Genomic DNA, 20405 nt, shown 5'->3' with positions numbered 1-20405 from the left:
TTAACCCGTGTATGTTATTTTTGTGTTGACGTCTACGAACACACGAATGGAAAAATTTACTATTCTCGTCGCCTTCCAACGCCCATTTATATCTCGCCTTTTGTCTGAGCATTTCGGCTTGACTTTTTTCTTTTTGAAACAGACTTTCTTGATCTCTTTTCCAACTGAGCATTTGATCTTCATTTAGGTCCATAGATTCGGCTTTAAGTTCCCAGTCGTTAACCACTTTTGTAAGTTCCTATATCTCGCCTTTTAGTTTACACTGTGAGATGGAGTACCACTTACGGTGTTCGCCTTTGACATTCTTTAATTTTTCTCGGAAGATCACATCCGGTTTCCAACTATGCACTTCCATATCCCACGCTTTTTTAACAACGTCATGCGCATCTTTTAATCCAATCATCGAAAACTTTTACCGGTTTTGGCCCAAAATCTATATTCCCATCTCGTAGCATGATCGGGCAATGATCGGTGTACTTTTTATCAAGAACCACAGCGTTAATATTAGGCCACTGAAGCAAGACGTTTTCTGAAATTAAAAACCTGTCTAATTTGCTAAACTTGTAGCCATTATCACAAATTCTAGTATAAGCTCGACCCCCCGAGTGGAACATCCAGGAGATTATTTACTTTGATGAAGTCGTTGAAAAGTTCGGCTCTTTTTTCTATGAAATTGGAGTTTTTTTCTTTCGGATGCAAATCTAACTTCATTAAAATCTCCAAAAATAACCCACATTGCATCGTCATAGTTCATTACATCGCATAAATCACTCCACATTTTCTTCTTTCCTTCGTCCGTGTGAGGCCCGTAAGTGTTAATAAGAATCAGCTCTGTACCTGCACTTTTCCACAGTCCTTTTACCGCAATAAAGGAGTCACGCTCAATAATGTGGTTAGCCTTAAATAAACTTGGATCCCAAACCAATAAAAGCCCACCCGAATTTCCTCTAGATTTTTTGCAGGTATATTTGTATTCGCTATTTCCCCAGAACATTTTAATCCAAAATTCAGGGAAATCTTGACATTTAGTCTCTTGTAAAGCAATAAAGTTTGGATTTTCACGATTGCAAAGCTTCCTAAACCAATTTAATTTAAGTTTATCTTTATCTTCAATCCCTAAGCCTCTAATGTTTAACGAAATTATCTTCATTTAAATAAAAAAATTGAAAGAAACACGAGATAGAACCTGTTTAAGGCTGTTCATTCTGCTTCCTGGTTAGGCCCAGGACTGCACCTATTTCGTCACAATTCAGTGATTGTGTCGAGATTGATTGTGAACTTCTTGCTTTGCTATTAATTGATGAAGGCTTGGGTCTGAGTTTGTTACTGACTCGCCTCTGGGGGTGCTCTCTAGCCTTAGCTTTTAAATTCATCATTTTGGAGGAAGAGTTCCATTGTCTGATGTTTGACCATAATAAATCAGAGGATTTCAGCGAAGAAGACTTTGCAAGTGTATTCAATTTTCTTTTCTTTGAAGGATTTGGTTTTGTAGTCGTTGAGGTAGGGAGAGTTGGTTTGGTGAGATGTTTGCTTCGACAGTTGAAGGTAGGAAGGTTGGGATGAACTGTGTTGTCTTCGAGGTTATGATGATCTACTGGAATGTGCTGATGGGTCAGTTGGGTGCTTGGAATTAAATTTTCCAGATCGAAACAACTGTTCGAAAGGCCCAGATTTTCCTCCACAGAGGTATCATTATTGGGCTCCTTATTAACCGAGAGTGGGCTAGTGGATTTATTTGCTGGGCTTTGGTTAATTGGGCTACTGGGTTCTGTAATAGGGTGGGCAGTGGGTAAGGTCTCTGGTATAGGGTTGGTAGCTGAAGCGTTTGAAATCGTTTTTTCAGTATTAACTTCGTCCGTCTCACCTTCCACTTTGTCCTTGACTTTTAAGTTTCCAAGAATATCATTATTATCTGAGCTGGCATATTCATTGTCATCCAACGGTTTAGAGGAGTAAATTTTCTCGGTATTGATATCGAGGCTGCCGTTATTACCATTAAATGATGCTGACGTGGCAAAAACCCTAGCTTCGTTGATTTTTCCGGTGGGATCTGGGAAATTCATCGGTGGTGGTGTGGTGATTTCATCATCGGGATCCGATAACTCTTGCTCTGAATTGTAGTCTGAGATACTAGGATGGTCATTGTTGTCTTCCGATTGATCATCTTCTACCATGTCGATTTCCACTATGCCTTTGACATCTTCCATAACTTGAAGATAGAATAGACTTTCTCCAACCTTGGCTTCCACCGTTGAATTGATAAGTTCAGAACCCCAACTTTTTATTAATACTTTGCCTACCACCAGATTTTGGTTACCGTCAAATTCGTAGTTGTAAAAATCATAAACAAGCCCGTGCCAACTTGCAATTTTCTTGAAGTTATTTCTAGACCAACAAGAAATTAGCATCCCTTTGATCATTAACCAAGTTAATCTGGAGGATTGAAAGCACTTGTTTTCACACCTCTTGATGTTCTTTAGCCATTGCCTTAAGATATGGTCATTTGAGCTTAGGATATTGTTTACGGTATCTTCGTTATCAAAGATTAAACAGAGATCGAGGCCACCAAGATATTTGATATTAAAATTAGTAAGGCCTTCTGCAGAGCATAGGACTGGAAACTGTTCTACCAAATCAATATTTATGATTTCGCCCATTATTGCGTGATTAAGTGCTCTCTTATTAGGTTCTTCTTCTTCGACACTTATGCATCGAGGTTTGAGTGGGCCCTTAAGTTGATCCTTTTTCTCGTTCTGAAGTGCCTCGTTATAGCTTCTATTATCACAGAAGGCATTACCCCGATTGGTTTCTTTGGGGATGTTTTCTTGAGCAGATTTTGTAGTAGGCCTTTCACCTACTTTTGCCCAATAGGAGGTTTGACTCTTATTTTTGATGTGATGCTGCTGATTGGGGGGAATGGGGTTAATTGGGGTATTCTTTTCATTGGGTTGTGGTTTTCTATCATGAGCACGATACGCGCGAAGCCAATTACCTTTAATGAAAATGGTGTTCATCCTTTGAAGTAGGTAGTTGACATCGTTAATACCCTCGAATCTTACAAATCCAAAACTTTTGCCATTCTTGAGTTTCTTATGAATTGGGAGATAGAGATCCTTTACGGTGCCATAGCGTTTAAAGAGTGATCTTAGGTCGGTTTCATTCCAATTTTCTGGGTGATTGAAGAACATTATTGAAGTTTGGTTGCTAGGGTTTGCTTGTGTAGGGTGATGGATTGGGATGTTATTGGGAGAGGTTGCAGGTGGGGGTTGATTTGGGCGATAATTAGGCGATTGTTGGTGAGAACTACCACCGTATTTTCTTATCAGGTACCGGTTATGTTCATAGCCTCGATTGAATTTTGAAGGTGTTTTTTGTTTTCTTTCAACGGTAATCCATTCGCCTTCTTCAAGATCCTCGATGTTATTCGTGTTGGGTTGATTTGTTTGTTGTTTTTGGAAGGTTTTAGAGTATGATTTTCTTGCCGGATTTCTTGCCGGAAAGGATGGGGTGAAGGGTGAAGTTGGGAGAGGATACGTCATTCTCTAGTAATTGATCTAAGAGCTCATAATATACTGTGATTTTAGAATATTATATCTATATCTATTGAAATGATAATATATCCATAAAGATTATATATAGATAACGATAGTGGACATTCGAAATATTGTATCCATCATTACCAGAATTTGGTCTAATTATTAAACGATTTACGAATATTGAATAAGTGTTCCAATATTTTAAGCTACTTAATTAATTAGTGTTTATTAATTAGTTCGTGTTTATTAATTCTGTTTTGAATACAAATTTTCAAAATGAATACTCAGTCGAGCCCGGATTCCACTACCGTTGCTGCTACGAATACTGGTGCGACGGTATCGATCCCTAGCTCCTCCACTGTTAATGCTACTGTTGCGACAGTTGCACCACTACCGAATGCGGTAGTTTCTCATGCTGAGAAACCTAAAAAGTTCACTAGTGTGGACTTCAAACGTTGGCAGCAAAAGATGCTCTTTTATCTGACAACGTTGAACCTTGCGAGGGTCTTAACTGAAACCGCTCCCCAACTTGTTGCTGGGGATGTTCAAACTGTAAGCGCGGTTGAGGCATGGAAACATTTGGATTACCTGTGCCGGAACTATGTCTTGAATAGTTTGGAGAATTCTCTCTATAACGTGTACAGCACAATAGAGACTGCCAAAGAATTATGGGAGTCTTTAGAGCGAAAGTACAAGACTGAAGATCCTGGTACCAAGAAATGGGTAGTAGCTAAATTCTTGGACTTTAAGATGGTTGACTCAAAGACTGTTATGAGTCAAATCCAAGAATTACAGGTCATAATTCATGACATACATGCTGAAAAAATGGTAATCAGTGAAAGTTTCCAAGTTGCAGCTATGATTGAGAAACTGCCACCAAGCTGGGTTGATTACAAAAATTATTTGAAACATAAGCGAAAGGAAATGACCGTTGAAGACCTTGTGGTCCGTCTTCGTATTGAGGAAAATAACAAAGTTGCTCTTAAAAGGAGCATTACCCCTGTTTCAGCAAAGGTTAATATTGTTGAACACGGTCAATCCTCAAAAGGTAGCAACAGCAAATGGAAGACTGAGAAGAGTAACAAGGGAAAAGGGTTCAAGTTTGGACCTAAAGGGGGTGTTGCCAAGAAGAAAAAGTTCTCTAGCAAATGCTTTAATTGTGACCAGCCAGGTCATCGTGCTGATCAGTGCACTAAGCCAAAGAAATATACTTCTAAACAAGCTAACATGGTTGATGATGCTGACAACCTGGTTTCTATGATTTCTGACCTCAGTATTCTGATTTTCGAGGTTAATCTGGTTGGTTCTAATACTAGAGAGTGGTGGGTTGATACTGAGGCTACCCGTCATGTGTGTGCTGATAAGAGCCTCTTTAACACTTTTAAAGAGGTTACTAGTGAAGATAAGCTGTTTATGGGAAACTCGGCTACAGCTGATATCAAGGGTGAAGGAAATGTGATCCTGAAAATGACATCTGGAAAGGAACTTACTTTAACTAATGTGTTGTATGTTCATGAGATTTGTAAGAATCTTGTGTCTGGGTGGTTATTGAATAAGTTTGGCTTTAGACTAGTGTTTGAGTCTGATAAGGTCGTGTTGACCAAAAGTGGTGTTTATGTTGGTAAGGGTTATGCCCTTAATGGCATGTTTAAGCTAAATGCAATGGTTATTAACACTGAAGCTAATAAAACAAGTACTACTTCTGTTTATTTGCTTGAGTCTTCTAATGTGTGGCATGGTAGACTAGGTCATGTTAATTTTAATTCCATTCGTCGCTTAATTAAATTGAATTGCATACCAACGTTACACATTGACTCAAACTATAAATGTAAAACATGTGTTGAAGCCAAATTAACAAGATCATCCTTCAAATAGGTTGAACGAATAACCGAACCCCTTGATATGATTCACACTGATGTGTGTGATTTAAAATCCATTCCAACGAGGAATGGTAACAAGTACTTCATTACATTTATCGATAATAGCACTTAGTATTGTTATGTTTACTTATTGAAAAGTAAAGATGAAGCAATTGAGAAATTTATTGCTTATAAAAATGAAGTTGAGAATCAACTTGAACGGAAAATCAAGGTTGTCCGCAGTGATAGAGGTGGCGAATATGTTGCACCTTTTGCTGAATTTTGTGCGCAAAATGGAATTAGACATGAGTTCACTGCACCTTACTCACCCCAATCAAATGGCACTGCTGAAAGAAAGAATAGAACCTTGAAAGAAATGGTGAATGCCATGTTGGTGAGTTCGGGTGTAAGCCAGTCAATGTGGGGGGATGCCATCCTATCGGCAAACTATCTTTTAAATAAGATACCCCAAAAGAAAAGGGATGAAACCCCATACGAGTTATGGTGGAAACGAAAACCATCATATGAGTACCTCAAAGTGTGGGGGTGCCTAGCAAAGGTAGCTGTTCCACTACCTAAGGCACAAAAGATAGGGTCAAAGACTGTTGACTGCATATTTATTGTATATGCTGAACACAGTACGGCTTATCGGTTCCTTGTGCATGAATCCAAGATTTTGGATATACATAAAGGTTTGATCATGGAATCGAGAAATGCTTCGTTCTTTGAAAATGTATTTCCGTGCATTGCGAATGAACATGTTGAAGTTGAGACACCTCATGAATAAGTTCATGAGGAACTAGTAGAATCTGAGGAAGAAGAGCTTGAGCTGAGACGAAGCAAAAGAGCAAGGACAGAAAAATCATTCGGTCCTGATTTTCACACTTACATGGTTGAAAATGAACCTACAACTTACCGTGAAGCGGTGTCTTCCTCTGAAGGACCTCAATGGAAGGAGGCCATTAAAAGTGAAATAGATTCTATTTTACAAAACCATACTTGAGAGTTAGTGGATCTTCCTCCGGGATGCAAGCCACTAGGTTATCGATGGATCTTCAAGAAGAAGTTAAAGCCAGATGGTACCATTGATAAGTATAAGGCAAGGTTGGTGATCAAAGGTTATAGACAACGAGAAGGTCTAGATTACTTTGATACATATTCGCCAGTAACGCGAATAACCTCAATCAGGTTGGTGCTTGCCATTGCCGCCATTAGAAACTTGGAAGTACATCAAATGGATGTGAAAACCGCTTTCCTAAATGGAAATCTCGAAGAATAGATTTACATGGAACAACCCGCGGGGTTTAAAGCGCCTGGACAAGAAAGGAAAGTTTGTAAACTCGTTAAATCCTTGTATGGATTAAAACAAGCTCCCAAACAATGGCACCGGAAGTTTGATCATGTCATGCTTGATTTAGGATTTAAGATCAATGAATGTGACAAGTGTGTTTATGTGAAAGACACACCAGATGGATATGTTATACTTTGTTTATATGTAGATGATATGCTCATTACTGGTAGTAATGAGAAGATGATTAAATCTACAAAAGACATGTTAAAATCGAAGTTTGACATGAAAGATGAAAGGACCCGTCCTAATCCACCTGGACGAAGTCATCAACATTTGGTCCCATTGCGATGATCGGCTCCAAGTAATGTCCTTATATTGAGCAAATGCACAGCGAAAGACTTAATTCGTACCTGAGAATAAACATGCTTTAAAGTGTTAACCAAAAGGTTGGTGAGTTCATAGGTTTATCATAACAATCATTTCAATATGTTAATAGACCACAAGATTTCATAATCATAAACATAATACACTCGCAAGTGTATGTAGAGCATTCTAAGTGGTTGAGCACTTGGTAACCATACTTAACATTTAATCAACGTCGCATATTCCCTTTATTATGAAATCTCACTACACCGTACCAAGTGTAGTCACCAAAACGAAGTACTGTGCAATCGTTGAATACTGGTCGTCCAGTCCGGTTGGGGTTGTCAGGCCCGATAGATCTATCAACAGGATTCGCGTTTACAATACCCATGTAAATAGTAGTTACCAAGCTACAGGGAAATATGCCAGTGGTACAACTCAACGTAGAATATATTTTTAAGTACTTGTGTCTATTTTGTAAACATTTATAAAAGCAGCGCATGTATTCTCAGCCCAAAAATATATATTGCAAAAGCAATTAAAAAGGGAGCAAATGAAACTCACTTTTGCCTTGAAGGTATTTAATTCGACTTGGTCTCCGATAGATATCACGAACCTAACCATATATATAATATATCAACATATTTTCCTTTTAAGTAATCGTTACATATATATATACTTTTAATACTTTTAATATTTTCTTAGTCCGTAGTTAGCAGTCCGATGTTAGTGGTCCACAATTAGTTGCTTAAATAAAATAAATAAAGACCCCATCGTATTCGTATTGATCAGAATTAATCTCGACCCATGGTACCATGTTGTCAAATGACGTGTTGCGTACATAAAGTACCGTGTTGTCAAATGACGTGTTGCGTACAATCATGAGGTCTTATGATTAATCTTCTCGTGTTGTTTACGGGTGGTCCTGAAATATATAAAATCAAATCATAAGTAATTATATATAAAATATCATATTAATTAGAAAATATATGATTAATTTACTTTTTCTCCAAATATTTTCGTAGCTAAACTAGCTTCGGATACCCAATCTTGTTTTAGTCGTAGTTTCTTCATTACAACTCCGTTTTTGTTGGTTCAACTTGCCACTTCCTTGGATCGAGTCAAATTTTTAGAATATGAACTGAAAATACCTTAGTTTGTATTCCAAATCATAGGTTATAGGTCAAACTTTGGTGAAACTTATGAAAGTGATCATTTTCCATCATAAAAATAACATTTAATGATCATTTTTCTAAAAATACTTACACTTTGAGTTAAACCATAAAATTTTTATGTGTTAACATATTCATAAGAAATATCATTTTTCCAGAACATGAACTTCCAATTCAAAGTTCAAGATGGTTTTTAATTATCCAACCCAAAACAGCCCCCGGTTGCACTCCGACGACGTAGATTCAGTTTTTAAGATGTTCTTTGTAAAACCAAATTATATCTTGTTAGGTTATCATATCATTATGATATATTACAGGTCTTGAAGTGTTTTAAAAGTCAAGTTAGAAGGATCTATTTAGTTTGCGAACAAGTTTGAAATCATTCAAACTATGTTCTTGTTGTTAAAATTTTATACCACAAAATAAGATAGCTATATGAATATGAATTGAATAAGATTATGAACAAGGTTACTATCTCAAGTTACTTGGACAAAGTTACTACAAAAGATAAGAAATAATCTTGGAATCAAAGAGTGGTGGAGTTAGATCAAAAGGTTGGAAGTAAACTTCTTCAAATGGGTGGTTATTTTGATATGTTCTTGAAAGAGTTTTCTTATGGTGTTTAAGGCTTGTAATTGAAGCTAAATGTTCAAGTATGAAGTTAGGAGTATTTTGAGAGAGAAATGAGGGTGTAGGTATGAGAAAATGGAGTGAAGAAATGGTGTTCATTTATAAAAACATTTTTAGTTTATAAAGAAAGAAAAGGATTCCTAATTTTGTTTTCTTACTAATAATTCATACTACTTGACAAATCCTAGTTACCTCATATCTAGGGCAGTAATAATGTTGATTAGGATGTTGATTTGATGTGTATATACCAATAGTAAATACGTATAGAAGCTGGGTATGATACGGGTACATATACCCTAGATATACGTATAGAAATCTTGAGGAAACGGAACGAGAATTCAAATATAGCTATCTTTTGTGAATATACTTATATTGTTTTATGTATTTAAGTCCTTAAAAAGTGATTAAATACATTATATATACGATACATGTATAAGCATTATAGATTATAAGTATATATATCAAAGAATGTTACGTATAGTTATCGTTTTGAAAACTTAAGTTAGTAGTTTCAAAATATACTTATAACTCATTGTCATTAGTACACAATGAGATGTTAAACCATCCTTAGATCATGTTAAATATATATAAATACATATATATACACAAACATATAATTATCGTATGTTATATAGTTCGTGATATCATCGGTCATATTGGACGGTCAAACGTTGTGTAAAACTCTTTTCAAAAACACAAGTCTCAACAATTTGGATTTCTTATCATGTTGTTATGGTTTAATTTATGTAAATATTAATCTCATAAGTATAATTTGGTCGGAAAATTCTGGGTCATTACAGTACCTACCCGTTAAAGAAATTTCGTCCCCGAAATTTGATAGAGGTTGTTATGGATAACAATAAGAAGGTTTTCATGACAAATATAAGGTGATAATGGAGTTTTATCATCATTGAGTAATGTAGATAAAACGATTCGATTATGCGAAGAATATAAATGAGACTATCGTAAAAGAATGAGATGAGTAAAATATATTCGTCTTAACCGATGACGTAGTTATGATTGATTTTCGAGATTTAAGGGATTTAAAGAGAATCTTACGTAATAAGATTTGGTTCTTTGGTGATTAAGGAAATCAGGATCTTCTTTGATTATATGCAATAATCTGTTTCGATTGCTCTGTCGGATATTTCACTATAAATTCACCCCTTCGTTTCCTTATTTTCCACGACTCACACCTTCTATTCTTTCTCCCTTGATTCTTACTTTAAAGCATTCATCAATATGCTCCATCCAGTCCTGATTCTTGATATACTCCTAACTTTTATATTTGTCATTCTTCTTTTTCATCTACCACCAGAAGAATCTATTTACTTCTACTATACTCTTGTGTTTATAGTGTTTCTAATTCTTCCGTGTCTCTATATTGCTATTGATAAGGCTAAAAAGGAACATATATTTTATAGCAATATCCCTCCTAAATAATAGGTTTTCATATGTAATTGTATTATATTTTCATTGTAATTGTTTAAATAAATAAGTGCGAAGACAAAAGGCGAAAACGAAGATTTGAAGACACAAACGTCCAAAAAGCTCAAATGTTCAAGATACAATTCAAAAGGTTCAATTTATTGATGAAAAACGTCTAAAAATGACAAGAGTACAAGTTACAAAATGCAAAGTACAAGATATTAAATTGTACGCAAGGACGTTCGAAAATCCGGAACCGGGACATGAGTCAACTATCAACGCCCGACGCAACGGACCAAAAATTACAAGTCAACTATGCACAAGAATATAATATAATATTTAAATAATTATATAAATTATTTATATATTATATATATTTAAAAATTATGTCGACAGGCTATGAGACAAATGATCCTGAGCTGGATTTTCAAACTCCGCGACTCGCGAAGTTTGAAGGCTAAAAACTCCACGACTCGCGGAGCTGTCAGAAATCAAAACTCCTATAAAAGCTCACGAATTCTGCGTGTAAAAATATAAAAATAATAATAATAATACTCTGTAATAAATAAATAAATAAATAAATATATATATATAATATATATAGTATAGGGTAGTTTTATATTAGATTAGTTCGGGTTATGTAAAAGTTATTTTTACGGGTTTTTGAAGTCGAAATTCTGTCCGTGTAACACTACGCGATAAATACTCAATGTAAGTTATGTTCTCCTTTTTAAATTAATGTCTCGTACTTAAGTTATTATTATGCTTATTTGAGCCAAAGTAATCATGATGTTGGACTAAATATTAAAGACGGGGTAATTGGGCTTTGTACCATAATTGGGGTTTGGACAAAAGAACGACACTTGTGGAAATTAGACCATGAGCTATTAATGGGCTTTATATTTGTTTAACTAAATGATAGTTTGTTAATTTTAATATAAAGATTTACAATTGGACGTCCCTATAAATAACCATATACACTCGATCGGACACGATGGGCGGGGTATTTATATGTACGAATAATCGTTCATTTAACCGGACACGGGAATGGATTAATAGTCTATGGAATTATTAAAACAGGGGTGAAATTATGTATAAGGACACTTGGCATAATTGATAACAAAGTATTAAAACCTTGGATTACACTCAGTCGATAACCTGGTGTAATTACTAAACAAAGTATTAAAACCTTGTTACAGTTTAAGTCCCCAATTAGTTGGAATATTTGACTTCGGGTATAAGGATAATTTGACGAGGACACTCGCACTTTAAATTTATGACCGATGGACTGTTATGGACAAAAACCAGACGGACATATTAAATAATCCAGGACAAAGGACAATTAACCCATGGGAATAAACTAAAAATCAACACGTCAAACATCATGATTACGGAAGTTTAAATAAGCATAATATATTTTATTTCATATTTCCTCGTACTTTTATTTATTGTCATTTTAATTATTGTTATTTATTTTATATTGTTAGTTAAATATCGTCATTTACTTTACGCTTCGCTTAAAATATAAAATCGACAAACCGGTCATTAAACGGTAAAACCCCCTTTTATATATTATTAATATAATATATTTTGTACGAATATAATTGTTTAAAATATAGTGTGAAATAAGCCAGCTTCCTGTGGAACGAACCGGACTTACTAAAAACTACACTACTCTACGATTAGGTACACTGCCTATAGTGTTGTAGCAATGTTTAGGTATATCCCATTTCTAAATAAATAATTAAAACTTGTCATATTTTGTGTAAAATTGTATCGTATTTAATAGTTTTTCCTAGTAAAAATATAAACTATTTGGTACCACTCCGCTACGACATCAAGTTTTTGGCGCCGCTGCCGGGGAACTTGGCGAAACGCTATATTTTTAATATATATTTGTATAAATATATTTTTAGAAAAACAATATCAAAAAAAAAAAAAAAAAAACACGTCGAATTAAAAACTGTACCAGAGTTGAATTTTGGAACCCCGCGACTCGCGGGGTTTGCTGCTTGAAATATCGCGACTCGCGGAGACACTCTGACACACGTGACAGAACCCTAATTTCACATTAATTACGGATTTTATTATTATTATTATTAATAAACCCTAATTAGTTTAATTATTATAATTAGTTTAAGTTTTTTTTAATTAAATTGTATTTTAAATTTTAATTAGTTTTATTATATGTAAAATTAATAGTTTTAATAAATAAATAATATAAAAATAATATTTTTATAAAAATTGTACTTTTTACAACTTTTTGTATATTTTTATATTTTGTCCCTTTTTAATCGTTTTAGCGTAATATTTGTATTTTTAGCTCATATTTAGTTTTAAACTTAGTTTTTGCCATAGTTATTTTTACTTCTAGATTTTTAGGCTTTGCCGTAAAATCCCTTAAGTGCTTTTTCTTTAGACTAAGATTTAGGTGCTTTAGAATTTTGCGACGCCGTTTTTATATTTTAGTACCTTTTTAAGTTATTACCATTTGGGATATAGTCTTTCTTTTAAGCTTTAATATTTTTAGACGCAACTTTTAATTCTTAGTTTTTAATTCCTTTTTAAGTTACGACGCGCTATTTTCTTATTTTTATTTTTCGACGTTTTTCGACGCGCATTCTTTTTCTTTCTTATTTCTCGACGCTTTAGTTTTTAGGACTTAGAATTTTTCTCTATTTCTTATCTAATATCTCAAACAGAAAGAAAAATTATTTAAGTGGTTAAATTAATGGACGTTGACAATTTTCTGCTTCGTAGTAATAGTTGGATTTGTTAGTGGCTGAGTTGTGAGCTTCCGATTTAAAGGGTTCTGGCTCCCTGCTGCATCTATTGGCTATTCGAAACGTGGGCAAAAGCAGAAAAGTCTATTAATTGGACAACTTATATAAGTTTTTCTATTTTTATAACTAATAGGATAATTAGTAAATGCACCACATTGTAGCTAAAATTTGGCCATCGCAATAAAATGGAAAATTTTGAAAACAAGGCTATGGAAACCCTTTTTGATATCCAAAATCAATTAAATCAATACTCTCAAACGAGTGTTGATGACAATTCGTTCGGTCAATCTTGGATCACGAATGACGAAACAATAACTGGTTGTGAAATCTGTGGAGATTATCACTCAACATGGGAATGTTATTATTACGTTCCTATGAAAAATTACGCACCCACGGAACCTGAATGGAATGATTATGAAGAATACAATTCAAATTGGGATTATTCCCAAGAATATATCCAAACTCAACAACCAGTAGACGAGGAAAATTACGTGTCTGAAAATTTATTAGACAATATGAAAATCAAACTCGAAGAACTCAATGCTCAAAATGAACAAATGAGAGAGTTTGTAAACCGACAAGCTGAAACTCTATCAGACTACACACCTGTTGATCTGAGGAGTCGTGTGCAAGAAAATCTCATATCATCGAATTTTGATGAATTCGAGAGCTCCGAAATCACCAATTATACCGATGATACTTTTTATTCAATTTTACCAATTTCACAACATATCGACACATTAGCCTCTACCGACGAAATCATCGATCCATCAATGGATAAAGAAGAAGTAAGGGTGACAAATTGGTACTCTTGGGAAAACGATAACGTTGAAAATTTTACCCCCGAGACCAAAATGGTGAGACCAATAAGTACCATTAATGAAGAAGAATCTACTCCAATCCCGAAATTCACCATTCCACAACCTTCCAACCCAATATTCTCAATAGACGAGTCATCTAGCGAAGATGAACTACGAGCTTTAATAGATAATGACACCTCGAATTTCACCCAATTGGGTAATAGAGGTGAAACCTTTGATCCTGAGAATGAACGGAAAGAAATGTTAGGAATTATCCACCCTATAGAAATATGTATGTCGATGTATATCGATCCATTTGACCAAGAACCAGAAAAGAGACATATCCATTTACTAAAAGCTACACTTAAAAAAGAATTAAATAGTGACAATCGGGTGGTTCTAAACTTTAAACCCAATGATATATTATACACCACCCGAGATGTAAATAACTGGCTCACTATTCTAATTCGTGGAACTTATTCTACCGATTTCACATGTCGTCAGCTAAGTGTGGGGAAGTCTAACCCCACTTAACGTTAAATTAGGGGTTTGGGTTAGTGCATAACTCGTTAATAAAAATGCATGATAAGTTAGGGTAAAAGATGCATTTTCAAATATTAACAAACAGTTCAGAAAAGCAACCGTTTTTGAAGAAAAACATGTGTGATAAAACAAGAAGGAATGAATGATGAGGCGCGCCATCTATCATTCAACGAGCTTTGAAATTACAAACTGGGTATTTTAAATCACTTTTCTACACTAATCACCCTCATGAATTTATAATTATAGTCTGATTTCATGCAAATGAGGGCATTGCATGATCTCAAGTGTGGGGAAGGGTTATAAATTCTCTCGGGTCTATTCTTGGCTTATTTTCTAAATTTTGTGAAAATTTTAAAAAAAATTTCAACTATATGAATTCAAAATCATGTTTATACATATTTATGAACGATGAAAACTAGGTGTTAATACCGAAATTATCATTACCTCGAAAAGGACATAAATTGAGAAACAACTAAAACGCTTGAATTTATTTATTTAACATATAAAAAGACGCATGAAAAAAGCCAAGTGTGGGGAGAATGTACCAAGTTATTCAATTAAAAACTATCTATCACATGTTTCTGTAAAGTTTATTGCAGGTGCTTTTGTTTTGGACTAAATTAACTATTTTACCCGATGAAAGAAAAGAAAAGATGGATCTACACGATGAATCAATTCCATCATTAAAAGGAAGTAAAGTCTTCAGAAAAAGACACGCGCTTCTTGATTTAGGTTAAGAAGTTGTCGTCCAGACCAGCTGTAGGTTGACGAAAAATCTAGAAAAGTCATCTCTAAAATCAGCAGGAAATCCACGGACCTCAGCATCAAACAGGGTCGCCATGTGGTCAGACTTATCCTAACCATGAGAGGATCTGTCTCGTAAAATGGGGAGGGCGCCGTGCAAATTAGCTTGATAAGACTAATGAATCAGACCCCCAGAAAGGATAATCTCCTTAAAGATTAAAAATCAGCTTTTAAGCCTGATATTACTCAATCCTTGAGATTGACCTTAAAGATTGAGAATTACAAACTCATGGAATTCAATGATATCTAAACTCGAACTTGAACGAGAAAATATTTTGATCAAATTACAAACCGATTTGTTTTCTGAAAAACCATTTTCAATGCGTTCATTACCATTGAACGTAGAATCCTAGGAATTCACCTGGAATTCATTAGGTCACCTGAACCAAATCTGGTGTCAACCGTAAGAACGGTGGTTGCATAGCATGGTCGGAGACAGGACCTTGTGCCAGACCGAAAAATCATAGGATGATCTTTACTATTGCTCCTACAAAGGATAGTACTAGCATCCGACACGTTTATAGACCATAATCAAAAGCATGTCACGGGACATTGCCTTAACAGTTGCTTGTTCATCGCTTTCCTTTATAACCGGATGGTAGTTTACCGAAAGGTAATATACGGAGCAAGTATACTGGACGTGTTGCTTTCCTAATACAAGGTTAGCAAGTGGGTGATACAAAACCATAAGTTTTGAGCTAAAATTTTCAAATCTGAAACCCACAAAACTCACAAAAATATTTTGCAACACCGGTGAAGGGTTATTCCAGAAAACTTATCTAGGGTAAAAGCTAGATTGAATTTTCAAAGATCAAATGTTTTCATAAAGATCCAATTTCTTTAAGGATCTAAATTTTCATAGTCATGTGGGACTGTAAACCGCCTTTCAAATGTGCACTTTGCTTTGGAAACCGAAAGTAAATCGGCTATTTGATTGCAAGTGTCGTTGACCTAAACCCGAGGCAACTGTGGATGACACACCCACCTTTAACCATGGTTCTATCGTTACTATCATTGTTTACACCACCATATCAAAATCACTGATGTACAAAGTGTGATGAATAAAAAAGTGATTCATGTATGTTTTTATTTCAAGTTCTGTATTGCTTGAGGACAAGCAACGCTCAAGTGTGGGGATGTTTGATAAGGCTAAAAAGGAACATATATTTTATAGCAATATCCCTCCTAAATAATAGGTTTTCATATGTAATTGTATTATATTTTCATTGTAATTGTTTAAATAAATAAGTGCGAAGACAAAAGGCGAAAACGAAGATTTGAAGACACAAACGTCCAAAAAGCTCAAATGTTCAAGATACAATTCAAAAGGTTCAATTTATTGATGAAAAACGTCTAAAAATGACAAGAGTACAAGTTACAAAATGCAAAGTACAAGATATTAAATTGTACGCAAGGACGTTCGAAAATCCGGAACCGGGACATGAGTCAACTATCAACGCCCGACGCAACGGACCAAAAATTACAAGTCAACTATGCACAAGAATATAATATAATATTTAAATAATTATATAAATTATTTATATATTATATATATTTAAAAATTATGTCGACAAGCTATGAGACAAATGATCCTGAGCTGGATTTTCAAACTCCGCGACTCGCGAAGTTTGAAGGCTAAAAACTCCACGACTCGCGGAGCTGTCAGAAATCAAAACTCCTATAAAAGCTCACGAATTCTGCGTGTAAAAATATAAAAATAATAATAATAATACTCTGTAATAAATAAATAAATAAATAAATATATATATATAATATATATAGTATAGGGTAGTTTTATATTAGATTAGTTGGGGTTATGTAAAAGTTATTTTTACGGGTTTTTGAAGTCGAAATTCTGTCCGTGTAACACTACGCGATAAATACTCAATGTAAGTTATGTTCTCCTTTTTAAATTAATGTCTCGTACTTAAGTTATTATTATGCTTATTTGAGCCAAAGTAATCATGATGTTGGACTAAATATTAAAGACGGGGTAATTGGGCTTTGTACCATAATTGGGGTTTGGACAAAAGAACGACACTTGTGGAAATTAGACTATGAGCTATTAATGGGCTTTATATTTGTTTAACTAAATGATAGTTTGTTAATTTTAATATAAAGATTTACAATTGGACGTCCCTATAAATAACCATATACACTCGATCGGACACGATGGGCGGGGTATTTATATGTACGAATAATCGTTCATTTAACCGGACACGGGAATGGATTAATAGTCTATGGAATTATTAAAACAGGGGTGAAATTATGTATAAGGACACTTGGCATAATTGATAACAAAGTATTAAAACCTTGGATTACACTCAGTCGATAACCTGGTGTAATTACTAAACAAAGTATTAAAACCTTGTTACAGTTTAAGTCCCCAATTAGTTGGAATATTTGACTTCGGGTATAAGGATAATTTGACGAGGACACTCGCACTTTAAATTTATGACCGATGGACTGTTATGGACAAAAACCAGACGGACATATTAAATAATCCAGGACAAAGGACAATTAACCCATGGGAATAAACTAAAAATCAACACGTCAAACATCATGATTACGGAAGTTTAAATAAGCATAATATATTTTATTTCATATTTCCTCGTACTTTTATTTATTGTCATTTTAATTATTGTTATTTATTTTATATTGTTAGTTAAATATCGTCATTTACTTTACGCTTCGCTTAAAATATAAAATCGACAAACCGGTCATTAAACGGTAAAACCCCCTTTTATATATTATTAATATAATATATTTTGTACGAATATAATTGTTTAAAATATAAGCCAGCTCCCTGTGGAACGAACCGGACTTACTAAAAACTACACTACTCTACGATTAGGTACACTGCCTATAGTGTTGTAGCAAGGTCTAGGTATATCCCATTTCTAAATAAATAATTAAAACTTGTCATATTTTGTGTAAAATTGTATCGTATTTAATAGTTTTTCCTAGTAAAAATATAAACTATTTGGTACCACTCCGCTACGACATCAGCTATCTGCATCGATATACACGGTTTGTAATTTCGGGGTTATTATCGGAGTTTATATTCTTCATTATTTTTCGAAGCTTCATGCTTTCGTTTTCTCTTCCCGACTTCGAGTCAAGCGAGTAATGGTCCGGAATTCGTAGATATGAAATTCAGAATGAACATAGCTAATGCTCTAAGAAGAAAATGGTAATAGAACGATTTTGATTTGTTAAATTACCAGAATACTTTGGAGAAGACCGAGTCATCCAGAAAAATATTCTCTTGATATGTTTAGAGATTAGATAGAATGTAAGAGTCGTGTAAATGGCACATGATGACGGTACTGTGAATCATCATGCTTCATTAGAAACTCAACATGACTTACTGTAATATAATGACGTTGATCAAGTGTCATTATATTATACTAATCCATGCTTCAGTTCCCAACACTACTTCAAAACATTCATATTTTAAACTCGAAGGTTTCAGAATTTAGAAACTAACACAGTTTCTTTTATGTTGCAGATATTACGGAGAGATAAATGATCTCAGATAAGAATAGTTGTGAAAATATCGCCAGAAATATGGAGGATATTTATAATAGAACATACGAGAATATCTTAGAATTTCTAATATCAATGGATGATGAAGAAGATTTGTCTGTGAAGGTTTAGAATGAGAAATAAGATGTTTGCTAACGATTTCAGCAGGCACAGAATCATTTGGATTCTTTGAAGGAAAACTTATTCTTTGTGATTTGTCCACGGCTTTCTTCATAGTTTCGCATAATCCGCTTTTTGGTACTAAATTTTCTATCGAGCGTTCCTAACACTCCTTTCTTTATCATCAAACTTTTGGCCATTAAGATCATCTACAACATGCTGCTTCGTCAGCATTTTCAAAGTTAACTGATCTGGGTCATCGGTTATCAAACCGAGGTAGTTTCAGGAGAATTGTGTTTTTAGAATGATTAATCACTGATGGTAATATTGTGGAAAATAAAAGGTTCCCAAGTAACAATAAAGAGTACGCATATATATATCGCGGTTATAATAAAGTTGTTTCGGATGAAAAGTCGGAGTTGACTTGCTGGAGCTGTGACAAAATTAGCTACTTTGGAAAGGTATTGCAAAATGATCTTCGGTAATAACAATATCAAAGGAACTAGAACAGATACGTGTCAAATGTTTACTCAGTTTCCTAGGGTTTTTCAGGTGCATAACTATATGCATCAATCTTTTCTTCCGTAGATGAAGTACGGTTGGTTTATCCTCTCGATTGAGGTGTTTTTAAGAATCATGATAGATTTGAACGCTGATTGTAATCGACGAGATACAATGAGGTTTAAGATGAAATCGAGTGGCAATCTTGAAGAAATGTTTAGTTTCATATGTTATAATCAATATTTTAATTCATTTTAATTGTCCAATGTCATTAGTCTACAGTCGATAGTCCACAGTAACAGTCCAATAATTCATATATAGTTTAATATATAATATACGAATTAATTAATACGTGTCGTGACCCGTATACGTCTCAGACTCGGTCACAACTCAAACTATATATATTATTGTAGAATCAACCTCAACCCTGTATAGAGAACTCGATCATTACTACATATAGAGTGTCTATGGTGATTCCAAATAATATATATAGATGCGTCGATATGATATGTCAAAACATTGTATACGTGTCCCGATATTTAAAGTGCGCAAAATAATTACAGAAATTAAATGACGATAAATAAAAGTGCGATAATTAAATTGCGATAAATAAACTGCGATAAATAAAATGTAATCAGTTAGCTAGGAACAGTTAGCTGGAACAGTTAGCGTGGATTCTTAACAAAATTTTTCATAGTTAATTTGTTTGTTTCTAACAGATTTTATTTTGTCATATGTTTTCTTCATATGCCACTTGTTGGATTCTGGGAAGTCAAAATCCAAATATGAAATTGAATGAAAATGGTTATTCTGCGGTGAATGGATACGTATATCGGTGGTTGTAAGTAGGATAGTAAATGACTGTTGAATCAGCTTCGACGAATGTACAATGTAACTTATTAAGATGAAATCTAATTATTCCTCGGGTATTACCTACCAGTTACAAAAAAAATTTCACCATTAATATTTTGTACAAAAGAACTTTTAATTACAATCTTTATGAAAACATATATACATATATATTTTCTTCAGATGAAATCATGAATT

The 20405-nt window shown here is 34.2% G+C and overlaps 1 protein-coding gene across 1 annotated transcript; it reads right to left on the bottom strand.

Moving 5' to 3' along the window:
* Positions 1–377: 377 nt before the first annotated feature.
* Positions 378–1150, bottom strand: LOC139864690 (uncharacterized). The gene is made up of 2 exons (XM_071853260.1): positions 631–1150; positions 378–529 (listed from the first exon to the last, which is right to left on the bottom strand). The coding sequence occupies exons 1-2, from the start codon at positions 1148–1150 to the stop codon at positions 378–380; spliced, it is 672 nt and encodes a 223-aa protein (XP_071709361.1).
* Between the last annotated feature and the right edge of the window lie 19255 nt (positions 1151–20405).

This window comes from Rutidosis leptorrhynchoides, chromosome 8 (genome assembly GCF_046630445.1).
Source record: "Rutidosis leptorrhynchoides isolate AG116_Rl617_1_P2 chromosome 8, CSIRO_AGI_Rlap_v1, whole genome shotgun sequence".
In the NCBI taxonomy this organism is placed as follows: domain Eukaryota; kingdom Viridiplantae; phylum Streptophyta; class Magnoliopsida; order Asterales; family Asteraceae; genus Rutidosis; species Rutidosis leptorrhynchoides.
Note: the sequence above shows the minus strand (reverse complement) of the source record. Positions and strands in the feature narration are given on the sequence as shown.